This window comes from Callorhinus ursinus, unplaced genomic scaffold, assembly GCF_003265705.2.
Source record: "Callorhinus ursinus isolate GAN/ISIS: 27379988/994484 unplaced genomic scaffold, GSC_fseal_2.0 scaffold4, whole genome shotgun sequence".
Lineage (NCBI taxonomy): Eukaryota > Metazoa > Chordata > Mammalia > Carnivora > Otariidae > Callorhinus > Callorhinus ursinus.
Window position 1 is genome coordinate 40119307 of NW_027397066.1, and position 24021 is coordinate 40143327.

At 38.3% G+C, this 24021-nt stretch overlaps 1 protein-coding gene and 1 pseudogene across 13 annotated transcripts in view; one reads left to right on the forward strand and one right to left on the reverse strand.

Moving 5' to 3' along the window:
* Nucleotides 1-24021, reverse strand: part of FRYL (FRY like transcription coactivator) — a 252038-nt gene that overhangs the window by 21619 nt on the left and 206398 nt on the right. For 10 of the 13 annotated variants that reach the window (XM_073891643.1, XM_073891641.1, XM_073891642.1 and 7 more), the window contains 8 exons: nt 21062-21232; nt 18561-18701; nt 14903-15100; nt 11797-11958; nt 11602-11677; nt 11091-11278; nt 6352-6555; nt 5597-5761 (listed from right to left, as the gene is read on the reverse strand). In XM_073891643.1, coding sequence (XP_073747744.1) covers nt 5597-5761; nt 6352-6555; nt 11091-11278; nt 11602-11677; nt 11797-11958; nt 14903-15100; nt 18561-18701; nt 21062-21232 — 1305 coding nt within the window. The remainder of the gene's footprint in view (nt 1-5596; nt 5762-6351; nt 6556-11090; nt 11279-11601; nt 11678-11796; nt 11959-14902; nt 15101-18560; nt 18702-21061; nt 21233-24021) is intronic. The other 3 variants (XM_025887791.2, XM_025887790.2, XM_073891636.1) reach the window with 1 other exon arrangement.
* Nucleotides 19411-19536, forward strand: LOC112836176 (U4 spliceosomal RNA; annotated as a pseudogene).

The following is a 24021-nucleotide window of genomic DNA, read 5'->3' on the forward strand; positions in this document are numbered from 1 at the left end:
CAAACCCTCAGTTTGTTCTCTGTAGTCGAGTCTCTTATGGTTTGCTTCCTTCTTTCCCCCCTTCCCCTATGTTCCTCTGTTTTGTTTCTTAAATTCCACATATGAGTGAAACATATGGTATTTGTCTTTCTCTGACTTATTTCGCTTAGCATTATACATTCTAGCTCCATCCACAGCACTGCAAATGGCAAGCTTTCATTCTTTTAGATGGCTGATTAATATGCCGTTGTATATATACCACATCTTCTTTATCCATTCATCACTCAGTGGGTATCTGGGCTCTCTCCATAGTTTGGCTATTGTTGATAGTGCTGCTATAGACATCGGGGTGCAGGTACCCGTATGAATCTGTATTTTTGTATCCTTTGGGTAAATACCTAGTGGTGTAATTTCTGGGTCATAGGGTAGTTCTATTTTTAACTCTTTGAGGAACCTCCATACTGTTTTCCAGAGAGGCTGTACCAGTCTGCATGCCCACCAACAGTGCAGGAGGGTTCCCCTTTCTCCGCAGCCTCACCAACATCTGTTGTTTACTGAGTTGTTAATTTTAGCCATTCTGACAGGTGAGGTGGTATCTCATTGTGGTTTTGATATGTATTTCCCTGATAATGAGTGACGTTGAGCATCTTTTTCATGTGTCTGCTGGCCATCTTTGTATCTTTTTTGGAAAAATATCTGTTCGTGTCTTCTGCCCATTTCTTAACTGGATTATTTATTTTTTGGGTGTTAAGTTTGGTAAGTTCTTTATAGATTTTGGATATTAACCCTTTATCAGATTTGTCATTTGCAAATGTCTTCTCCTATTCCGTCGTCAACACTAATTTTAATGGACATGGATCTCAGTTTAATCGGTTTGAAAAGAAGCACTAATGGTCTCAGTTTTAGAGGAGTAAAGATCAGCTCCTTTTCAAAGGTGCTTAGTCCTAAGTTACTACTTAGTTGTGTAGTAGTTTCTTTTCTTCTTGGGTCAAAGTAGAATTTTCTTCCAAAACATGAAAAGTAAGTGAAACAGCCCTTGACCTTAGACCAGTCTGGGTCTCAGTTTATACATTTGTAAAATTCATCTATAACATAAAATGAGTGAAGGATTTTGACCAGATTCTGGGCTGGGTGCTCTGGGATAAATCAATAACTATCTATAATTGGTTTACAGCCTAATAATGGGGTTAGTCTAATATGCAAGTAATAATCATCTAGAGTACAAGTCAGTGTAAGGTAAGTATTATGAGTAATACACAAAGGACTACTAGTACTCAAAAAGGGAAAGGTCACAGCTAGTTGAAGCACGGAGACTAGTCTCTTTGGAGGAAACAACATATGACGGGTTTTGACAAGGATGGGTTAGTGATAGGTGTCATGGACTGAGTGTTTTTATCCCCTCAAAATGCCTGTGTTGAGACCCTAACCCCCAATGTGGTGTATCAGAAGATGGGGCCTTTGGACGGTGATCAGGTTCTCGGGAATGGGATGAGTGCCTTTACAGGAAGAGGTCAGAGAGCCAGCTAGTCCTTTTTTCTCCCATGCGAGGACACAGCAAGGAGGGCTACCAGGAAGAGGCGTTCCCATGCAGTGAATCATCCGGCACCTGGATCCTGGACTCCTTGGCCTCTAGAACTGTGTGTTGATAAGCTACCCGGTTTCTGGTATTTTGCACTAGTAGCCCAAGTGGACCAAGACAGCATTTCAGGTTAGAGGACTTAGAAGACAGGAATGGCACAGAAACGTGGCAGGAAAACATGAAGGGTATTACGGGAACACTGGCCTGGAAGTCAGGGAAGCAGGGAAGGGAGCAAATTCTGACTCTGCACAGAATAGCACTTTTTAAATAATATAGGACAATTATTCCTCAATAATTCCAAAAATTTATATTCAATACACTCTGTTTGCATTGGAAACTTTTTAAAAAGAGACTTGGCCATTTAAAGCGGTAAGCATTAGTTATTTGGAAAGATAGATAGTTTATATGATAGTGCTAGAGATATTTCTACACCTAAAGATTTTATTAGCACTAATCTTTCCTTCTACATCGATTTGAATACACCATGTTGAAATAACCCACCAAACTTCTTAGTTTAATGTCCTCACTTTTCATTAGTTTATACTTGTATTTGGTTGACATTTGTTACTGAATAATAATTAGAAAATAGATGTTTTATCTGTAATTATTAACATAAACTATATGCTGAAATTTTCTAGGAACACCTAGATTTCATGAAGAAAGTGCTTTTGGGCTAATGGAATGGATTCCACTGTTATGTGTACATTATGAGAATCAAATTTTCTTGAACTTTATCTTATGATGTGTGTATGTACACATAGCCCCCCCCCCCAATTACATTCAAAGGTTCATTTCCTATAAGGAGTAATTTCTGCCATCCATGAATTGGTATCTAAACTATTCTAAATATTAGAATAAATTCCTCTGTGAAGATTTCTCTAATAAAAGCAAGTGAAGAATTTAATCCCTTAACAGCTCAGAGTGTAATTTATATATATTACAGAGAAGAAAGGAGCAAATGGCTCTAAAGTTTCTGTCATGACATGAAATGCTTCAGCCTCTTCTGTTTTATCTTCCTGATGTTAACATAATTTAAGGGGAAAAAAACTCTCAGTTCTAGGAATGGATTCTCCCTTTAATTCAAAGTATTTCACCCATTAAAATTAATTCTTCTTAAGCAGTTGCTTTTAAAAACAGAATTATGGTTTTATTTCATTATCTTGGTGTTGTCATGCTTTTTTAAAAAAGGACAATTTGAGGTCATTTGTCCCATTTGGCATACTAGGGAAAAACAAATTAGGCTAAAATACCTAATATTCTCCTGTGGACAGCCATTCTTTTGGTGATAATTTTAAAGTCAACAGAACTGTTTCTAAATGAAATACTATGGTTTATGAATCTCTCCTTCATCCTCATTCACCTGTGTCACAAAGCTTATAGTGAAAATGAAACCCATGACTGGAAAAGGAAATATACCTAGTAAAGTGAAGTGTTTTTCCTTTAGGAAAAGAAATATATCATCAGGAACTTTATAGTGCCTTGGAAACAAGCCATCAAATACAGTCCTGTTGGATGAATGGCTGTCCCATCTGCAATAACACAGTTTCTAATATATATGGAAATATATGTGAATTTCCATTTCCAATAAATGAGTGATTTCTATCAGAAGTTTACTGTGATTATAGCTATTTTAATAACCAAAAATAAAAGACTTCCCATTTGTCAAGTAAACAAAATGACAACACACAACCATTAACCTTACTGCTTTTGTTAAGAAAAGGTATTTCTAGTATCGGTCTGTTTTCCATTGTTTCTAATAAGACCTTTTTACATGCTATGATCCAAACCAGACACAGTTGATAGATTATTAAGTAGGAATTAACACTCACATAACAAGCCTCCCCACAACTGAAAGGAATAGTCTACTTAAGGTGCACCTCTAAATTGGTCAGTTCTCTCCTGGAAACATTTCTCATTTCATGCACTCTTCCTTCAGGCCCCATTATCTCTTGCTAATTTTCTTCTGGTTTATCTCCCCATCTCAGCCTCCTCCTGCCCACCCCCCCCACACCTCTGACAGAGAGACTTCACTAAAACACAAACCAGACTGTGCCTTCCCCTGATGACAGGTGCCTAGACCGCAAGCTCCACGTGACGGGTACTAGAACTTCCTTTCCTTTTTCCACACACAAAAAGAGATTTTAAAAGACAAAATCAGATCGTATCCCTCTTCTGCTAAAATCCTCCAATGCTTACCTGCTCTGTGGCTCTAGGTTCCCCCCCAGCCCACCCCAACTCCTCTACGCAGCCCCTCCTGCTCACCGTGCTCCAGCCTCACTGGTGGCCCGTTCTTCGGCTACACCAGGGCCTTTGTAACTGCTGCCTCCCCAGCCTGGGACACCCTCCCTCATATCTCTTTGTCACTTAGGTTTTACCTCAAATGCCACCCTTTCTTCCTCACAATTCCACATTACTGTTAGTTTTTCTTAGTATGACTACGAGGATGATCACCTTCTGATGTGTTATTTCTATTTTATTTGTCTTACCTGTTTATCATTCCTTTTACTACAATTAAGCTCCATAAAGCCAGGAGCCTTTGTTCCACATGGCGCCATATGCCCAGTGCCCAGAATAGCGACCAGCAAGTAGTAGGGGCTCCGTAAATATGGGCTAAATCACTGAATACTTGCATGCCCTGTATTCTCATCTAAGTGTCTGGCACGGTGCTTGTCACACAACAGGCATCTCTTGAAACAACGAAAATTCACGACTTTTGACCATCCTGAGGTCAGTCTAAGTCTTCAGTATGGCATGGAGGACCCGTCTCATCTTAGACCTTATCCGTCTCTCCTTTTTCTCCTCCTCCTATTTCATTCTCTAGAAATACTCAATTTCCTGCTGTTACCTGAATAGCCACGTTATATCATGCTGCCATGTCTTTCCACATGCTGTCCCTCTGCCTGCAACATCCCAGTTGCCATGAGGCCTGTCCTTTACCACCATCACCCCAATGTACAGCTGATCAGTCTCTCCCGAGGTTTTACAAAAGCCCAGACATGGCTGTTAAGTTTCTTATACGGAAATGTAATGCTTCCCCCCCCCCACCCCCAACCTTCTCTGTCTTCCTTAATAGACAATGCACTCCCTGAAAGTAGGGGTCACCATACCTTATTCATCTTTCAAGCACCTAACTCAGTGCCTGGCATATAGGAAAATCTCAATATTTGTTGAATTATCTAAACTTAAGCCATACTAGCCATACATTTTTAAAAAATGCCAAAATGCCTTCATCTCAAACTCTGGTTACTGTTAAAAATGTAAAATACACTGTCAGCCTAATAACACGAGAATTCAACTAACTAAAATAATGAGATCTAGCAACATTAATTTGGTTAACTGTGAAAAAAATATAGTATTTTCCTAATACTTACCAAAGCATTAAAGCACAGATGACAGAACTCTAGCAATTATAGCTTAAAAAAAAAAAAAAAAGAAAGAAAAGAGTATCTATAATAATCTTAAGGAAAAAAAAACACTAAGAAAACTAATACTTACTTATTTTGGGGGTCAGTCATTAGCTTGGAATCTGGCTTACTTCTCACAGGCCTTTCCAAAAGTCTTAATACTAGTAGTTCCAACGTCTTTTTAAAAGGTTTCATTTAACCAACCGCTAACACAGCTGGCCTGAGGTTTTAATCCCAATCATAGCACCAATCACATAAACCCAAACACAAAGCATAAAGAGAAGAAAAAACAAAAGCGGTCCTTCAAAGAGGATACAGTGCCAAAGAAGATGCTCACCATCCCCAGAGAAGCATCTGTACATTGACCTAAATCACACTCTGCAACACAAATTGCTCATTCAAAACACTCAAGATTATTTTTAACCTGTAGGTCATTTCCTTAATCCAGCAACTTTTTTTTAAATTATCAGATTTGACTATTTCATCTAAAGCAACCTGACAGGTTAGAAATACTGGCAACAAATCAAATAATTAGTGTATCAGGTGAAAACTCTTTTGAAAGAAAAGCAAGGGATGTAACAGAGTGCTAAAAAGAGCCCAGATTGGCCATGCACCAGCCCGCCTTTCTCCCCACCTCAGGCAGCTGGCTGTTAGCATTATCTAGAGAAGCCTCCAAACTTGGGGTCTCATCTCTGATTTGAAGCACTTCTTCTGTTGAGACGCTGCCCGTGGAATCTTGCGACTGAAGTAAATCGGGATGGTCTGGTATCATTTCATCCGCAGCACCATCACTGTTCAGCTAAAAGGAGAAACAGTAAAGTAAGGAATTCATTCACAAGTCAGTGATGGTCACAAAGGCCACAAGGAACAGATTCTAGATCATCAGATATTTTGGGAGCTTCGTTAGAAAGAGCTTCTTTGACTTCCTAAAAAGACCTCTGCCCTCCTTTCTGTCTACGATGGAATCGGTGCCGTTGATACAAGCAGCTACCCATTCATGCAGGGTAAATTTCACCAAACAAAAACTATCAACGCGGAGGAGCTCCACGTGACCATGTTCATCTTGAATTGAAATTCGTATTTTTCGTCCTAGATCTTATTTTTTTAATTAACATACAATGTATTATTAGTTTTAGAGGCAGACTCACCATCGCTAGGAGAGAGGAGGGAACGGCCTTAGCTGCGAAGGGGAGCACAGCATCAACGTAGATGCTTAGTTCTGTCATGAACAGAACACTCCACTAGCAATGCAGTTTGGTATTTTCATTTCAGCATGTGCATTTTACCCAAAGTGAAATGAAAAATCAGGAAAATCAAGCAAGAGTAATCACTAAGTCGGAAGTTAAGAGGAAGGCGAGACCAACTTTGCTCTGTAAGGTGACTGTTTACCATCTGTGTGCGTGAGAGTATCTGGCTTGCTGTGAGCGCTGCTTCCTCTTCTGATGACTCGTCTGTATCCTCCTGGTTGGTCAGGTTCAGGCTGGGTGTGCTGCTGGAGCACTGGTACTCCTGGAGGGATGGAGTGTCCCCCTTGTCGATGCTGTCCAGTGAGCGCCTGCGGACTCCCCAGTTGAAGTTGTCCATACTTTCACCCTGGAAAAGTCAGACATGATTTCTAAGACCTCAGACATGTGTATATGGTCAACATAATACACCAGGAAAACATGAACCAAGATGAAAAATACTTAATGCATCATCATAAGCAGAGTTTCAATCAGCCCTTCAATTTCTCAAAACTTTTAAGACACCATTAAATATTTATACTTAGAGATCAAAAGATTTGGTTGAGCCTGTTTTAACTAAATAATTTTCTTGACTTTCTATCTTGTATGACTGGGGACCATCTAAACCTACAAGCTAGGCCATTTCTATTCTAACACACAAACACAAAGGAGACAACGAAGAAGACAAATACATCACAAATGACAACACATAAACAGTCCACAACACCAGGCTGCAACTTACCTGCAGTTCCTGGTTAGCAAAAAGGAAAACACACAGAATTAGAAAGAACGAAGACAAACATTTAAATATACACTACACCCTGGGGGGAAAACTCTTTGTGATTTCTCAAACCCAAAGACTGATTCAAGCTCTGGATTAAGCTCGGAGCAGGAAGCCAACATGTGATTCAAATTACTTTTTTATGCAAGATATATTATGAAGAAGTCAGAGACAGACACTTAAAACAACATTTCTATGATACACTTTGGCAACACAAACTTTAAGAAAATCTTCAAAATTTACATGGATTTAATATACAATGCAAAAATGACTTAAAATACCCACATTCAGTTGACAACATACAGGGTCACAATTATTTTAGTCTGCAGGATGGTTCTGGCTAAACCCATTTCTTGCTATAAAATAGTTTAAAATCAAGATCATAGCTATCAAAACATAACCTTTTACAACTTCAAAAGGTCAAGAGGAAATAGGACAGATTTCAATTTCATGCCTTTTATGGATTTATATAAGTTATGTTTCTGTTACTGTAAACTGATCCTCCTTTTGCAAGGATGTAATTCTTATATTCTCTCTTAAGCCCTGATAAGACAAATTGCAATGAGTTGGCCAGCAAAACAAGATTTGTGTTCATTTTACTCAAGAGGGACTGTCCAAAATAGAGGTTTTCAAATCCTTTTGTTTAATAAAGCAAAGGAATACTTTTCTTTCCTTTTTTTTTTTTTTTTAAGATTTTATTTATTTGAGAGAGGGAGAGAGCACAAGCAGGAGGAACAGCAGAGGGAGAGGGAGAAGCGGGCTCCCTGCGGGGGGCTCGATCCCAGAACTCCGGGATCGTGACCTGAGCTGAAGGCAGACGCTTCACGACGGAGCCCCCCAGGCGCCCTAGGAATACTTATTTCAAATGAGATTCAAAACGGAAGTCAACTGTGCAAAACCGATGAACAAAACCCAGGCTGCTCTGGTTGAAAAAAAGGTAGCCAGGAGCTCTGCCCACTTGGCCCTTGGATTTCTCCCTGTTTCTCAGGCTGTTAGGGGCCCTGCAGGTCAAAGTTTGAAAAGCTATCTTTCTACAAGGTATTTCAAATATTGTTATGTAGCATAGCACCGAGTAAGGGCAACACACGACAACAGCCCTCAGTCTTTATTTGGTGAATGAATGAATATACACGGGGAGCTTTCAAGGTTGGGGGTATTTTAAAAGTTTAATTAAGAGTTCCATTTGTTTTGTAGCAAAGTGTTTCCTATTACCATGTTTTAAGCAAGACTATATTTAGGTTTTAAAGATTTGCCTAAATATGAGGCATAAATTAACACCACTTTCCCCAAATCACTGACTTGAATTAAAGAAAAAACTACATTAAACATCTTTAATTTAATTTGACTAAGGTTCTATTCAAAAGCCATATTTACTGGGGCACCTGGGTGACTCTGTTGGTTAAGGATCATACTCTTGATTTTGGCTCAGGCCATGGACTCATGATTGTAAGATCAAGTCCTTGCACTGGGCTCCGTGCTGGGCATGGAGCCTGCTTGAGATTCTCTCTCTCTCTCCCTCTCCTTCCGCCCACCCCCCGCCGCCGCCTCTCCAACAACAACAACAAAAAAAGCCATATTTATTACTATTGACGTTTTAGGGTATGGGATAAACTTGGAAGCATTTATAGAGTTCTTAAAAAAAAAAAAAAAGGAAACAAAATAAATAACCTTACCATTACAAACATGTCAAGAGCCTGTCTGCCTTTAGAAATTTTAAACTCTCAAATGAAAAAAGCCAATAACTACAAAAGAATTTAGAAGCTGCTCATGCCCTTGAGGTAGGGCAGCAGGCCTCTTGAATCCATCACACTTTCTTGCCTGATTATTCAAGCCAGTCCTATTTCCTACAACATATTTTTCAAATTGGGGATGCGAAATCAATTTTAGAGGGTAGATGGCCTGCCATTTTGGAAAAAAAATGAAAGAGAATAGGAAATATCAGTATGCATAATAGGTAGAGTAAGGCTGCATTTTTTTTTTTTTTTAAGTAATCTCTATGCCCAATGTGGGGCCCAAACTCATGTCCCCAAGGTCAAGAGTCACATACTCCACTGACTGAGCCAGTCAGGTGCCCAAAGTTGCATATTCTTGAAACAAATATAAAATTTTTTAAAGATTTATTTATTTCAGAGACAGAAAGACAGAGAAAGAGAGAGAGAGCACGCCTGAGCAGGAGGAAGGGCAGAGGAAGATAATCTGCAAGCAGACTCCCTGCTGAACATGGAGCCCCACGTGGGGCACATGGGGCTCCATCGCAGGACCCATGAGGTCATGACCTGTGCTAAAACCAAGAGTTGGAGGCTTCACCGACTGAGCCACCCAGTCACCTGAAACTTTAATTTTAAATGTATGTGTATTTAGATTCTTGGACATGACATAAAATGTATTAACAATGCATTACAGTTAAAGAAAAAAACAAACTTTAAAAGCCACTGCCCTACGAGGTGCTGAATAATACTTGTTTTGGGGAACAATACTTGTTCTTTGGGAACATGTCAACGGTGAGCCATTCCATGGAAGCCGGTATAGCTCCCAAGCTAGTACAAAGGCATTTGGTTCGACCCTGAGCCACCATGTGCATATCCTCCCATGTGCAGGGGAGGCTGAAGCATAGAGGAGGACCTCCCTAAACTGGTCTCTCAGCAGCTAACAGTGTGACATGGCACAGGCCATTACGTTTCATTCCCCCTCACCTATTAGAGCCAAAGGAAACATCCCTTCATGAGGGTTAATGAAGGCATACAATTATATATGAGTGACTTTAAATTCTTTGGAGAAAGATATCTCAATTGACATGGTATGGGTACTAGACGACAAGGCATTTTGGTCTTCTCAAATACAGATATTTATAAAAATTTTAGAATGCACATTTTTTAAACCCATGTGACATAAACATTTCAGGTTTAGGAGTTGCAAGTTTAGGGGACTGAGCTACAGGAACAGGTCCCTAAATAGCCTAACACAATTGGGACGATCCTGTTCTCTTTGCTACGATGATTGTTTCAGAAATTGGCAAATGTCCCAGCTTGGCCCAATAATATGATGGGAAGTGTGCTAAAAACGTTTAGGAGAGCAACTTCTTCACTTCCACTTCTTCAGCACAAGAGCATCTCTGAAGTGACCCTCACTTGCTTTGAACACTGCTGCATGTGGACATAACCATCTGGCAGAGACTTGCAGAGAAATAATCAGAGACCTCACTGAGCCATATCTAAGTAAGCTCTACCTCTGGCCTATCTCAGTTCTGTAAGCTAGTAAGTCCACCTTTTGAGTTAGATTTTCCATCTCGAAATCATCTGAACTGACACACAACTATCAACTTAATCTAGACTGAATCAGTTTAGAGGAGAAAGCCCTCTGGTGCTAAATGAGATGAATCATTTGAGGGAGTTGGCTATGTCACGAAGAAGAAAATGGCGAGGATGTCACAGGTAGAATATTGGTCACTTGCCACAGGAGAGAGTTCTAGAGAGCCGGAGCCTTCATAATCATGTAAGTTCATTTAACTTAATTTAGCGTAAGCGTTTGTACTTATACTTTAAAATGGTGTTTAATAAATCTTAATATATATATATATTTTTTACCATTTTGCTGCATATTAACTTGTTTAGCTCATGCAAAACACTTAAGTCTAAGCACATCCTAAATTAAAGACCTACTTTGGAAGAAACCCATTTTTCACTTTTTATTTTCTGGGGAAAAAATTTTAAAAATTAGATTTCCTCTTTCTTTCCTCTTTTGTTTCAGACTACTTCTGCTACTGACTAATCATACTAGTCACGTTTGTTCCCAATTTAGGTTTTTACCTCCTTTTTTTAAAAAAAAATTTTATGTATGTCTGTGTACGTGTATATGGTTTCAAGTTTTTATTTAAATCCCAATTAGTTAACATATAGTGTAATATTAGTTTCAGGGATAGAACTTAGTGGTTCATCACTTCCATACAACACCCAGTGCTCATCACAAGTGCCCTTCTTAATCCCCATCACCCAGTTAACCAAACTTTTACCTTCTTCACCTTACATTGACCTTAACAAGTAATGGTCCTATGGTCACATCCTTAATTCTTATACACTTGCCAACTGCAAACTATAAATATGATAACGGAGAGCCCACATCCTTACCTCTGCATCTTCCAATTCAACATCTAAAAAGTCAAAATCCTTAAAAACGCCAAACTGTTGTTCACTGCTGTTATCTTCCACGACGACTTCTTCCTCCTGGATCATGTCTTCTGTTGTAGAAATCAGGCTGGTCTGTTGGTCCCCGACTTCCAAATCCTCATTAGAAGAAAACACAACCTGACCCCCGGCCAAAAAGAAAGAAAGCAAAGCTACCCGTCAGCTTCATCACTCTGCGTCTGAGGCACTGGTGCCCGAGAGAAGCCCCCACAGGCCTCCTTGGTTGATGAACTCAGAGCTTTAATCTGGTTTTCATGCTACCGTCTAACCGGCTGAATACTTCATCGCCATGACTGCCAAGTGCCACAGAGACAAGTAATATCTTTTTCATTCTTAATTAATGCCATAAAATAAGGGAAGTTAGAAAAGGCAAGCAAGGAGCCGGAGTAATTTTCATCTCTTCATGGAACAAGAGGATTTTTAAAACCTTTACACATGCTGTCGTGATTACTCACTGATGGATTCTTTGGAAGGCCAGATTCTGGACCACAGAGAGAAAGCACATTCATTAGCTTTTCTCTTGTTCTTCGCTAAGAAAAAAAAAAAAATTCAAAGGTTAGGATTACCGATAAGGCAAATTCTCAAGTTGTCATACATACAACAAAATTGATTTTCTATAAATGTTCGTTTTTGATGGTTTTTTATGTACCTGTGATAACTGTGGCCTTTTCCAACTAACGGGAACCAAGGCGTTAGAATTAGAACCAGAAGAAGTGGAGGAAGTACTCCGAGTAACGGCAATAACTTTCGGTTTCCCGTTCCTCCCAGCTGCGCTAGGCTGGTCACCATATTTATTTCCAATAATTGGTGTCTGCATAGGAACAAAAATGACAGTGTTTGACTCAGATATTTCAGCATTAAAGGACTGGGAGTGTATCTACGAGGACTTTTTTTTTTTTTTTTTTAACAACCAGAAACAACAAAAGGTGAAAGATTACTTAGCATGAAGTAGATGTTACAAAAATCAAAGGTAATGAGGTCTTTTTTAAATTTACTTTTTAAACTTTATTTATTTATTTAAGTCATCTCTACACCCAATGTGGGGCTCAAAATCACAGCTCTGAGATCAAGAGTCGCATGCTTCTCCAACTAAGCTAGCCAGGCGCCGCCCATGATGTCTTCTTTTTTTTTTTTAATCAGAAAACTTCACTTTATTGAAAATGACTCTCTGAGAATCCTATCAGAGAGCTTATTCCTATCTATCTATTTATTTATTTTGGTGGGCAGCAACGTTTATTGAGCAGCAGTACAAAGCTCCCGAAGAGGAAGGGGACCCAAGAGGGTTGCCCAGCTTATTCCTATTTTAAACAGAGATCTGTTTCTTTAAGAACCACCACCTCCTCATCTTCCCCCTCCATGATTATAAAATATATCCTCTTTGAAAGCTCAGAAAATATTAAGATGATCTTTAAAAAAACTACCTGTAATCTTATCACTCAGATTTGACATCTATTAACATTTTGGTGTTCTTCCCATGCGTCTTGCTGTATGTGCTTCAGTAAGGTGCTTTTGCAAACATTCAAGCTAAGTAACAACTCCAAAGAGGAAGGTATCTATGTAGCTTCTTACTACAATTTGATGTATAACACGTTTCCAAATTTTTATCAGTAAAAATTCTATGATTATCCAAAACTCATTTATATTTATTCTGGCTTTGTGATCTGTCTTGCATTTGCCTTTGAAACTAACAGTCAAGCTTATCTGCATGTCATACAAGTACCTTTATGATGTGGTTCCTGCTTGTCTGCCTGACATCATCTTCTACCACACCCACCTGAACCTGACACTCCAGCAAAACTGAACTTGTTATTGTCTTCCAAACAAACCATGTTCTTATGGATTTACGTTTTGGCACATGCTGCCCCCTTTGCATGGAATATTCACCAACCAACCAAACCCGTGATCATCTTTTAATGGGGACTCCAGACTTCCAAGGAGGCCTTCCCTGATACCACATATCTGGGTAATTATATGTGGACATTTGCCAGGTGTTGGTGACTTGTTTATGTGGCTGTCTTCCCTACACGTGAGCCCCTGGACCTTGTGTGATTCATCTCTGCTCCTCCACTCTATCTCCACTGCCTACACATAGCAGGTACTTAGGAATTTTGACGAAACAAATTGAAATTAAGCATATCAAGTGTTTTGAGAATTCTTACCACTGCTTTAGACAAGATAATTAGGAACAGGAAAGCCTGGTTTCTCCATCATATCCTATGCTATGTAATCCGTGACAGAATTCTGATACTAACTAAAAAATTAGCAATAAACATAGTTCCTTTCTATCTAAAAAAACATAACCTGTAAAGCTTGGGAAAAATTCTAATACCAAGGCTAAACAGCAAAAAAAATTTTTTTTAATCTATGTGATTCTTGTCGATACAAAAGTGATCAGATCTTCCATTTTCATTGTTCTCAACTTCCTTACAATACTTGTTCAGTAACTTCATTCTTGAGAAATTCCTTCTTTGGCTTCTAAAAGATGATTTTAATGGCTCCACGGCCAATAAGAAGTGGGTTCAGGTGCTGGAAAAAATATTGGGGGTTCCCAACAAGGGTCAAAATTTTTTATGTGAGATTTGTGTTAAATATGTGATGTAATAAAGGGCCCAGTTTCCTTCTGCACTGGGGCCCTGAGTCTCTAAAGTATTGGGCTCCTCAGGTCTTAGTTTCTTTTAGTTTTATTTTTCCTTTCACGATTTTAACTGTCCATTTCTAAAACACTGAAGACCTTACATTGTTACTTCCACCCAAGTTTTCCTCTAAAACGTCAGATCTTAAAATCTAACTGCCTACTAGGCAGCTCCACTGGTATGAGTCTTAGCGTCAGAGTTGGTATGCCAAGACTGACCTCAGCACCCTCCCCTTCCAGCTAAGATCTGTTCTCCTTGCCTTTTCATTCTCTCTGAAAGGCATCAACATTCATCTAGTTGGCAAAGCAACTGTCCTTGATGCCTCTTCCTCACCTAGTACCTCCTCTCCTTCCCATGAAATCCTGTTTAGGACTTCCTTAGTCTTTTTGAAAACCATCCCGACCCTCTTCCATTTCCTCCGCAAATGCCTAGAGACATTCCAACACTGTCTTGTAATTATTCTAACAGATTCCTTATTGACTTCCCTCTCTTCTACCCTGGTCTACCTTTCCATCCTGTTGCCAGAGGAAACTTCCCAAAATGCAAATCCTACTATTTCCACTCCAGTTAAAAATTCTTTAAGATAGCTTCTACTGCTTCAAGACAAGACCATCTTGTTCCGATGCATGCAAGATCCTCATGATCTTGCCTCTTCCTGTGCTTTCAGTTTCATCTCCCATCCTCCTTCACACCTCCATTCACTATCGTCTGTGCTCAAGGTATATTATAAATTGGAAATTTCCAGAACACCATGCTTTGTCACACTTACAAAGCTTCATTCATACATGCTGCTCTTTCTTGCATTAATCCTTCTCTCCCCAAACTCCCATATATGCCCGTCTAGGGTTACTCTATCTTTCAATACTCAGATCAGGTTAGATGTACATGCTGTATTTTCCTAAGGTACTTCTAATGACTTCCAACCAAAGCACTTATCACAATGTTTATTTACCCATTTCCCCAAGAGTCTGTAGGCTTTCCCTACGGACAGGGCCTTTCCCCACCCCCACCCCATTTTCACAGCACCTATCACATTTCCTACTGAGTATGAGCTTAATCAACACTTGTTGAATGAGAGAATGAATAAATGAACAAATGAAAATTTCTAATAGAGCACCTTACCTCAGATATATCAAAATGAAAATCTAAGGTCTTCCCAGGCAACTCCTTAGAGACATTATTAAAAATCTTGGTGAAAGATATTTCAGGAGAACCTATATCTCCTCCATAGGTCTTGGGTATATCATTGGGTACAACAAGACTTGCAGAGCGAGACACCACCAGTTTTAATATGTTAAGGGCTTCCTTCCAATAAGGACTCTGGTTTAAAAAAAAATAATAGACATATAAAAGTTACAAATATATATTTAAGAACAAAAATTTAGTGTACACTGTAAACAATGAAAATATTGTTTCTATAAAAACTTTTGTAAATCATTCATTTTTACTTTAAGGCCCTTAACAAAGGGTCTGAGTTACAACAGGTAAGAAAATTATTTTTCTACTGTCAGATTTATGAGACATCATATACATAATCATGCTACCAACTCAGAATACCTTGCATTTCTCTTAATAAGTGCTTTGTAAATATTAATTTAGAAAGTCTAAATAGTAATCTCACAGTCGTGGTAAACAAAAGGGTTGTATATATGTGAACTTTCTAGATGAATGAGGTTATGGCTTTAAGACTCCAAACTTCAAATATTTTAAATCTTGGAGATAATTTTTAATGCATATTTTTTCAGACGTAAAAATATTTTAAAAAACTAAAAAAAATTTAGATTTTTCTTGACGACCCAAGCCCAAATCTGAATGGTAGGATTGGTATGATTCCTAATTTTGATTAATCATTACAACTAAAGTGATGTTCTCAGGCATTACTGAGTTGTATAGGGTGAGTTTTTTCCCCCTACATATGTGGCTATATCGCCATCTGATTGGCCCTTGGGACTACAAAGAGGCCAGGTTATTTGAGTTATTGAGGTCTTTGAGTTATTTTTCTGCTTTTAGTTTTGTGTATTTTTAACAGGATAATTTAAAAATGATTTACATGACCAAGACAGATATTTGTAGAGAAGAAGAGGAATCAATTTCTTTTCTTTTTTTTTTTTTTTTCAGAGAGTGTGTATGTGCAAGCAGTGGGGGAGGGGGGTGGGCAGGCAGAAGAAGAGAGAGAGAGAATCTCAAGCAGGCTCCACACCCAGCATGGAGCCCTACACAGGGCTTGCTCTCAGAGTCGGATGCTTAACCAACTTAGCCACCCAGGTGCCCAAAGAAGAATCATTTTCTAATGAAGAATTTACAGTATTTTTTTCCCATCTATTGAAAAGCATACACATTAAAAAACTGTTTTTTTTTTTTTCCTGACTTATGGTAACAAAATCACACCTCAATCTTGTGTTCTACATACTGTGTCACAGTTGACCATTCTGAGGGGGAAAATGCCACTAAAACAACAATAACAAACAGCAAGTGAAAAATCTTTGGCAGAACTGAGTTATCCAATTTCTTTAATAACATCTTGATATGAGGACACCTAAAGCACAAAACATTCAATAATTATAAAAATGTCCACATAGATATTATGACATTTTAAGCACATACTTCATTATAAAAAAAGTAGTTTATATTTAACAAAGTTATGACATTTTTTTTTAAAGACTTTATTTATTTATTTCAGAGAGAGAGAGAATGAGAGATAGAGAGCACGAGAGGGAAGAGGGTCAGAGGGAGAAGCAGACTCCCCGCTGAGCAGGGAGCCCGATGTGGGACCCGATCCCGGGACTCCAGGATCATGACCTGAGCCGAAGGCAGTCGCTTAACCAACTGAGCCACCCAGGCGCCCCATGACATTTTTTTTCTGACAGAAATAATTAGAAGCTCTGGACATTGTAAAAAGTTAAAACTTCTTCAGAGATGTTTCTGTAAATTATATTGGTAGTTATGCTTGAAATATAAAAGATTATCAGGAGGAGTTCAATTCTGTGAAATGTTTGATGTTTGAATAAAGCAGAAGTCACTAACTGTGATGACCCATCAGCTAAATATGACTTCGGTCCATACAAAATTTAAGAAATTTGGGTCAACATTTTGAAATTAGGAGATTTTAAAGAAAAACCCACATTTCCAGCTTCTCTTCAAAAGTTACAAGTTCTCGCCACACTGGATCTGTCCTCCAACATGGCAGCCATTAGGGGAAGCTAAGTTGTGCTGTTCCCTTTAAATGGGGAATGTGCCATTCACTTAGAAATCTATCCCCTCTTATGACCACCTGCTTGCCCAGTGGATATGTGAGCTTGTGGTTCTGAACATAAAGAAATGCATCTGCATTTTATAAATTAGTAGTTCATTGTGGTATGTGTCTCTGTGGGAGATGCAGCAAATATTTGATGAGTTAACTTCTTTACGCCTTAAGAAAAGAGAAATGTGCTTTAGAAAAAAAAATATAATTGTTTGGTGAAGTATTACTCATTGAGAGAGAAGATAGAGAGGATAAACAGGGTCACCAAAGAATCTTACGTTTTTTGATTATTTGCATTCACTGACCATCAGGGGAATTTTATTTTTATTTATTTATTTTTAAAGATTTTATCTACTTGAGAGAGAGAATGAGAGAGAGAGAGAGAGAGAGCACGGGAGGGGGGAGGGTCAGAGGGAGAAGCAGACTCCCCGCCGAGCAGGGAGCCCTGTGTGGGACTCGATCCCAGGACTCCAGGATCATGACTGGAGCCGAAGGCAATCGCTTCACCGACTGAGCCACCCAGGTGCCCCTGTCAAGGGAATTTTAAAAAGAATTTCATTACCTAACAGAATAATGGAAACCAACACTGTTTTATTACTTTCAGATATGAGCTAAGACAAAAACTCATTACTAGCCAAGTTATTGGCGCCCGGGTGGCTCAGTTGGTTGGGCGACTGCCTTCAGCTCAGGTCATGATCCTGGAGTCCCGGGATCGAGTCCCACACAGGGCTCCCTGCTCGGCGGGGAGTCTGCTTCTCCCTCTGACCCTCCCCCCTCTTGTGCTCTCTCTCTCTCTCTTTCTCTCAAATAACTAAATAAAATCTTTAAAAAAAAGGCTACAAAACATTCAGCTCTAGAAATTAAAAAAAAAAAAGCAAGTTATTTCCATTTGTAAGTTTTGCTTTAGGGAATGCAATTGTAACTGCAGTAGAAACAAAATATTAATCTGTTAAGGCTCTTAAACAGTTTGTTCTCTTTCATAAGTTGTATCCACAATACTGATCTGCTCAGCAAGGCCTTTCTTAACAGATAATTCAAAGGTGAAATTCAGTACAGACCAGACTGACTTGTCATCATTTACATTAAACCAAGTTTGATTTTCTTTCTAAATATCTGGGCTCCTTGTATCAGACACAGAAAGCAAGTCTAAAATACAGACTCTACAAAGAGCTCTTCTGTTTCTAAAAGTACTATTTGTTCATTATGTAGAATCTGGGTAGTGGCAGCAAGGCACAAGAGAGTCGCAAGTGTATGGTCCAGAGGGAGGATAGCTGCTATCTGTGTACGTTCTTTCTAGTCATTACTGAAATGTATAGCCACAGATGTCATGGTTAATCAAAATTAGGAATCATGCCAATCTTACCATTCAGATTTTGCTTTTTTGTCACTTACATTAAGAACATTTTTTCCATGTTGTAAATATTCCTGGAAACATGACTTATGGACTACTTCTCTACTCTAGGAATTTCAGTGTTTTTTTATGATTAAAAATTGTTCTGCAATGAATAAATTCTATACATAAATTTTGTGGTCACTCACCTGTACATATTTGCCAATAATCTTTATGATCTCCAGATTAAACTGCTTGACTGGGGCAGCAGAAAGGTCAATGTGACTCAAAAGACTATAGATGATCTGTAGTAATGATTGCTGCATGCTGGACAATCCTTTCTCTAACAGCTAAAATAATATTAAAAAGTATACGTTCGTTAGGTTAAGGAAAATTCAGTATTTATGATGTTGAAAAACATAATAGATTTAATCCATGATTTTATGGTTCGATGATTAGAAATCCAGAGACTAATAAATAATAAAGGTAAAAGATAATGTCTATTACTGTTACTTGTCTTTGGTTCAGAAAAGATCAGTAATAACTTCTCATTTTTTTATTATTTTTTTATAACTTCTCATTTTAATCTTAGTTTTTTCTTTCATTTCTGTAACTAATTTAAGTTGACCATCATTTAACCATCAGTTAAGAAAAAAACCACTACACCACCATCACCAAAGAATAACTATCCCCAAATCATTCATACCAAGCACACCTATTAGCTACATCATCTTAGACAAGCTTATTAACCTCTGAGCCATGACTTTTTTAAAATAATAAAGCAATCATGCAGCACCTGGGTAGCTCAGCTGGTTAAGTGTCTCCCTTCAGCTTAGGTCATGATCCCAGGGTCCTGGGATTGAGCCCTGCATCGGGCTCCCTGCTCAGCGGAGAGCCTGCTTCTCCCTCTCCCTTCCCCCATCTCCCTGCTCGTGCTCTCTCTGTCAAATAAATAAACAAAATCTTAAAAAAAAAAAAAAAGTAATCATATTATCTAAACTTCATATTTTTTGCAGGGCAATTGAAGTTAAATATATGTAGTTCTAAATATATGTAACCAGCTTTGCGCAGTGGCAGTATCGTAGCCAATGAGGTTTATCCGAGGCGCGATTATTGCTAATTGAAAACTAAATATATGTAACTAGTCTCAGTACTGTTAGTAATAATTTCAGATTTAAGAATAATAATAAAACAAGGATAACTTACACTACTGAGGGTAACATTTGGGGCAAAGCGTTCTCTCCACAGACTGAAAAACAGTCACCATATGTGGTACAGACCCCATGACCCCAGGATGGGAGAACCAGTGCTACTTTAGCGGTGAGCTTGATGGCGGCACCAATGTGAAGCTGGTCTAAGGAGCTTGACTTCAAAGCCAATTAAGGGACAGGCTTAAGAAGTTAGACTTGGTTTTATATTGGCTCTTGTCCTAAAGGTTTAGGTATAAGATAAACCTAGAGACTTGCATTTATTCAGGTTAAGAAGCTGCTACACAGATCATTCCCACTGTCGGCTCTGTTTTGTTTTTTAAGATTTTTTTTTTTTTTAAAGTACTCTCTACACCCAACGCGAAGCTCGAACTCACAACCCTGAAATCAGGACTTGCATGCTCCACTGACTGAGCCAGCCAGGTGCCCCCCAATCATCGTCTCTCCTAAATCTAAGGTTGATGGGAGCAAACCCGTCAAAAGCAACACCTTAAAAATGCACACCAGTCCTAAAGCTTTTTTTTTTTTTTTTAAAGATTTTATTTATTTATTTGACAGAGAGAGACACAGCGAGAGAGGGAACATAAGCAGGGGGAGTGGGAGAGGGAGAGCAGGGAGCCTGATGTGGGACTCGATCCCAGGATTCTGGGATCATGACCTGAGCCGAAGGCAGACGCTTAACGACTGAGCCACCCAGGCGCCCAGTCCTAAAGTACTTCATAAAAGTCAACATCCGTGACATAGCTAGGTTAAACAGTGTTATGGGCAATATTTGAAATGTTAATATACTGAGTTATGAATAATTTCTTTTAAGCTTATACAGTGTTTTAGGTTTAATTTTTAGAGGTCAAGTTTTAAAAAGGAAGATATCACTTTATAATAAGCTGGCAAACATTTTTAGTGACTAGGACTTTTGGAGATTCTTTGTGGATATCACTCAATAATTTACTTTTTTAGGCATGAAGTTAGTTCCTCAACAAATAAATATTAACTTTCTATGCTGTTGTAGGGCTAGTGTTTTTTTAATTCCATCTTTAGCCGCTCAAATCATGTTTTAGATCAGGAAGCAAATGTATCATCAATAAGAACTTACCCAGCAGAAATGCCTTTGTATGCTGTATTATTCTAGAATGGATTTCAAAGTCAGGAACTAATTTTTTTAGAAGCAAAAAGTATAACCATTCTCTAGGATCAAGACCACTTGAACACCCATTTTTTATTTGAAATAAAGGTGAAATTTACATTTTGAGTTTTATGTCACTTAAGGACAGTGAATGAGAAAACACCGCAAATGAAAAAAAAAAAAGCCTTTATACTTGAAAGTATACTTTATACTTTCTTTATACTTGAATTACCCATATTTTCCTTTAAAAAAGGACGTTATCTATATTCACTTTCAAAGACAACTTGAAGATTAGTATCAGTACTGCTTCTAAGTCCACTTGAAAATTTTGCCATAGAACAGTTAAAAAGTACTTTTGTTTTTCTTTTGGTAAATTTACCTCTGCAAGATAAGTCACAAGATTAAATGTAGTATCTGAGAAGGAGTCATGTAGATATCTACATACGACATTGATCCAGTTAGAACAGTCTCTGGAATACGTGTGTGTACTGTACAAGCTCATCATGTGAGCCAGATTGACAAGTGCTGGGCATTTTTCTTCAGCACACACCTAAAAAACAAAGAAAATAATTTCACTCAATAATTTAGAGGTAGATGTTCAAGCTTTAATGCATTTTCTTTAAGTACAGTAGAAAAGTTGAGAGAAAAAAGCACAAGGCATTTGTAAGAGAATAACTTAATGGGTAACATGGAAGATTAATAGGTTGAGAACTCCTGTGGGTGTTAAATAGTAGGACTTTTGTCTTACCAGCTGCCTCTGGTAAAACCCATACATGGTTTTGTAAATGCTACGTATCATTTGTAGCTGTTTTGTAAAGAATTCCGTTTTGTAAAATCCCTGTGGTGCGCAGTCACTAAACAGGCAGGCTCCGTGAGGTTCAGAGATGTTGAGCCAGAGCAGAAATGCTTTCGTCTCCAGCTCCCTTGGTTCTCTGAGTAGGGCAGTCAACTGCAGAGATGCTCACATGCGTGACACATTCAAAGAACTTCACTGGAGCTCTGATAAAACTCTGCGTTCTACGTCTCCAGAACATCCTGCATGACATCGTGCGTGACAGCCTGCACGATGGACCCCAAATTGCCACAAGCTCCTAAGGTCCTTGGCCAGTAAGTTAAGGTCACTTCAAAATGTACTGACTTCCTACAGTTTGTTTGATCCAGTATTATGCAACCTGAATCAATAAATGTTTGGGAGGATCTTACTGACCACGTGTACCTTGTCTGTTCCCTGAGTTGTTGGTGAAGGTATTCTTTAGCCTGCTCTGGGGGACGCCTGAACAGTACAGAACTGGAAAGGGGCCACACTAGTCTTTTATCCCTGCCTATCATAGAGCTAGCACTGAAATTTTGTCTGGTTTTCCTTTTCCTCACTTATTCTACCATCTTATTGATGTTTTGTCTGTATTTTCACAAACTGCCTAAAGCACTTAGTAAAGAAAGTACCATTGACTCCCGAACAACGTGGGGGGGTGGGGTGTTCAACTGTGCGGGTCCACTTATATGCAGATTCTTTTCGATAAATACAGGATAGTACTGTACGCATATTTTCTCATGATTTTCGTAGTAACATTTTCTTTGCTCTAGCTTACTTTAAGAATACAGTATATGATACATGTAGTATACAAAATATGTATTAATTGACCTGTTTACATTATTGGTAGAGCTTACAGTCAACAGTAGGATATTAGTAATTACATTCTGGGAGAGGAAAAAGTTATATGCGATCTTCAACAGTGCAGGAGGTTGGTGCCCCTAACCCCTTTGTTGTTCAAGGTCAAATGCAGAATATTAACCTTTTAAAATATATGTACTTTTCAACTTTCAGATGAATGTAACTGTTACTTTGATTCATCATGTGGACATTATCACTGGATAGGCCTGAAATAGGAAGGCATGCAAGACTCCACGGACTATTAGCAGTATCTTATAAGTTATTTTTATAAAATTATTAAAAGCAGCTAGTTTCACGCATTACCCTTTTACCCATAAAACAGACGGGGTAGGAAGAAAAAAAATTTTGTTGATGTTTATCATCTGTATTTCAAAGTATAATAATTAAGCATACTATTTTTATAATTTCACAACTTGTTATTTTTTAGGAATAATTTTAATATTTTAAAGTAAGTTCTTTAAAATTTTAAAGTATTTTTTCCTGAAAAATAAATCATTCTTATATAACTCTTACATCCTCAAAAAATACTTTTTAAAGCATGATTAAAAAAAAAACACTTGTTTAAGAGGAAGAAAATTCCTAGGAATAGATGCTGTATAATTTTATAGTAAAGACAATGGCTTAGATTTAATTTTGGAATTTTTGAACGACCAGGTTAAAGTATGACCCCAAAAGAGTATGCAAACATTTTTAGCATACTATTTTTGCTATAATGAATAGCTTAAAAGGACAATACATCTTAAGTGTTGCCTCACTTTGAAGTTCTGTGCTCTCCAAGGGCACAAACAGAACTAGGGATATTTGCATAATGAGGAAGCACATAATGGCAGAAAATTACTTTCAACAGTTTTAAGTGAGAGGATAATTAAGGAATCAATTTAATTCATATCCTGCAGGTTGCTGAAAGCAGAGGGAACCTTTTTGTCTTGCTCAACAGGAAGAAAATAGACTTAAAAACAATTTATGACTCATAGAAAGCCGTATTTGGTTTCTTAAAAACAAAAAGGTATCTGGGAGTTTCCTGTGCTTTGCCTTGGTCCAGACAGCAGAGGCTTGACCCTCTGAGGGGCTTCCACATCCTTTGGGTCGGGCCAGGCTGGGCTCCCGTCTTGGGCCATCATTCGGCAGGAGGTTCTCCAACGGTGTCCCCTGCCATTCTAAATGCTCCTACTTCCCTCATTAAAGGACTTGGGGCTTTTTATGTTTTGAAATCCCAGAGTAAGCCCATATAGTTTTTTCCCCTTTATATGTTCTTTCTTACCTCTCATGAAAAAAAAAAAAAACTTGTTTACAACATTCTCCTAATGATAGGTCATTAGAATAGTAAAGTGAACAATATTTTAATAAATTATTTTATATCACTTTTAGACCTCATTAATGCAAATACATGTTGCTGGGTTTTTTTAAGGCAATCATTTTCAAAATTAAGATATGTTTCCACTAACTGTAACTCTTCTTTTTAAATACATGCTTTTCAAACGATTATGTTAAAAATCTCTCCATATCTAATTTATTTAGCAGTGTAATCAGGGATTCAACAGCACACTTTACTAAATATTACCTTGTCATTTATTAAATAGTATCTCTCAAGATAACAAAAGGGTTTCTATGTGTGTGGCTCTTAAGGGGATTCATGGGGCTGGGGTAGCTCAGGGATGAATCTGCAC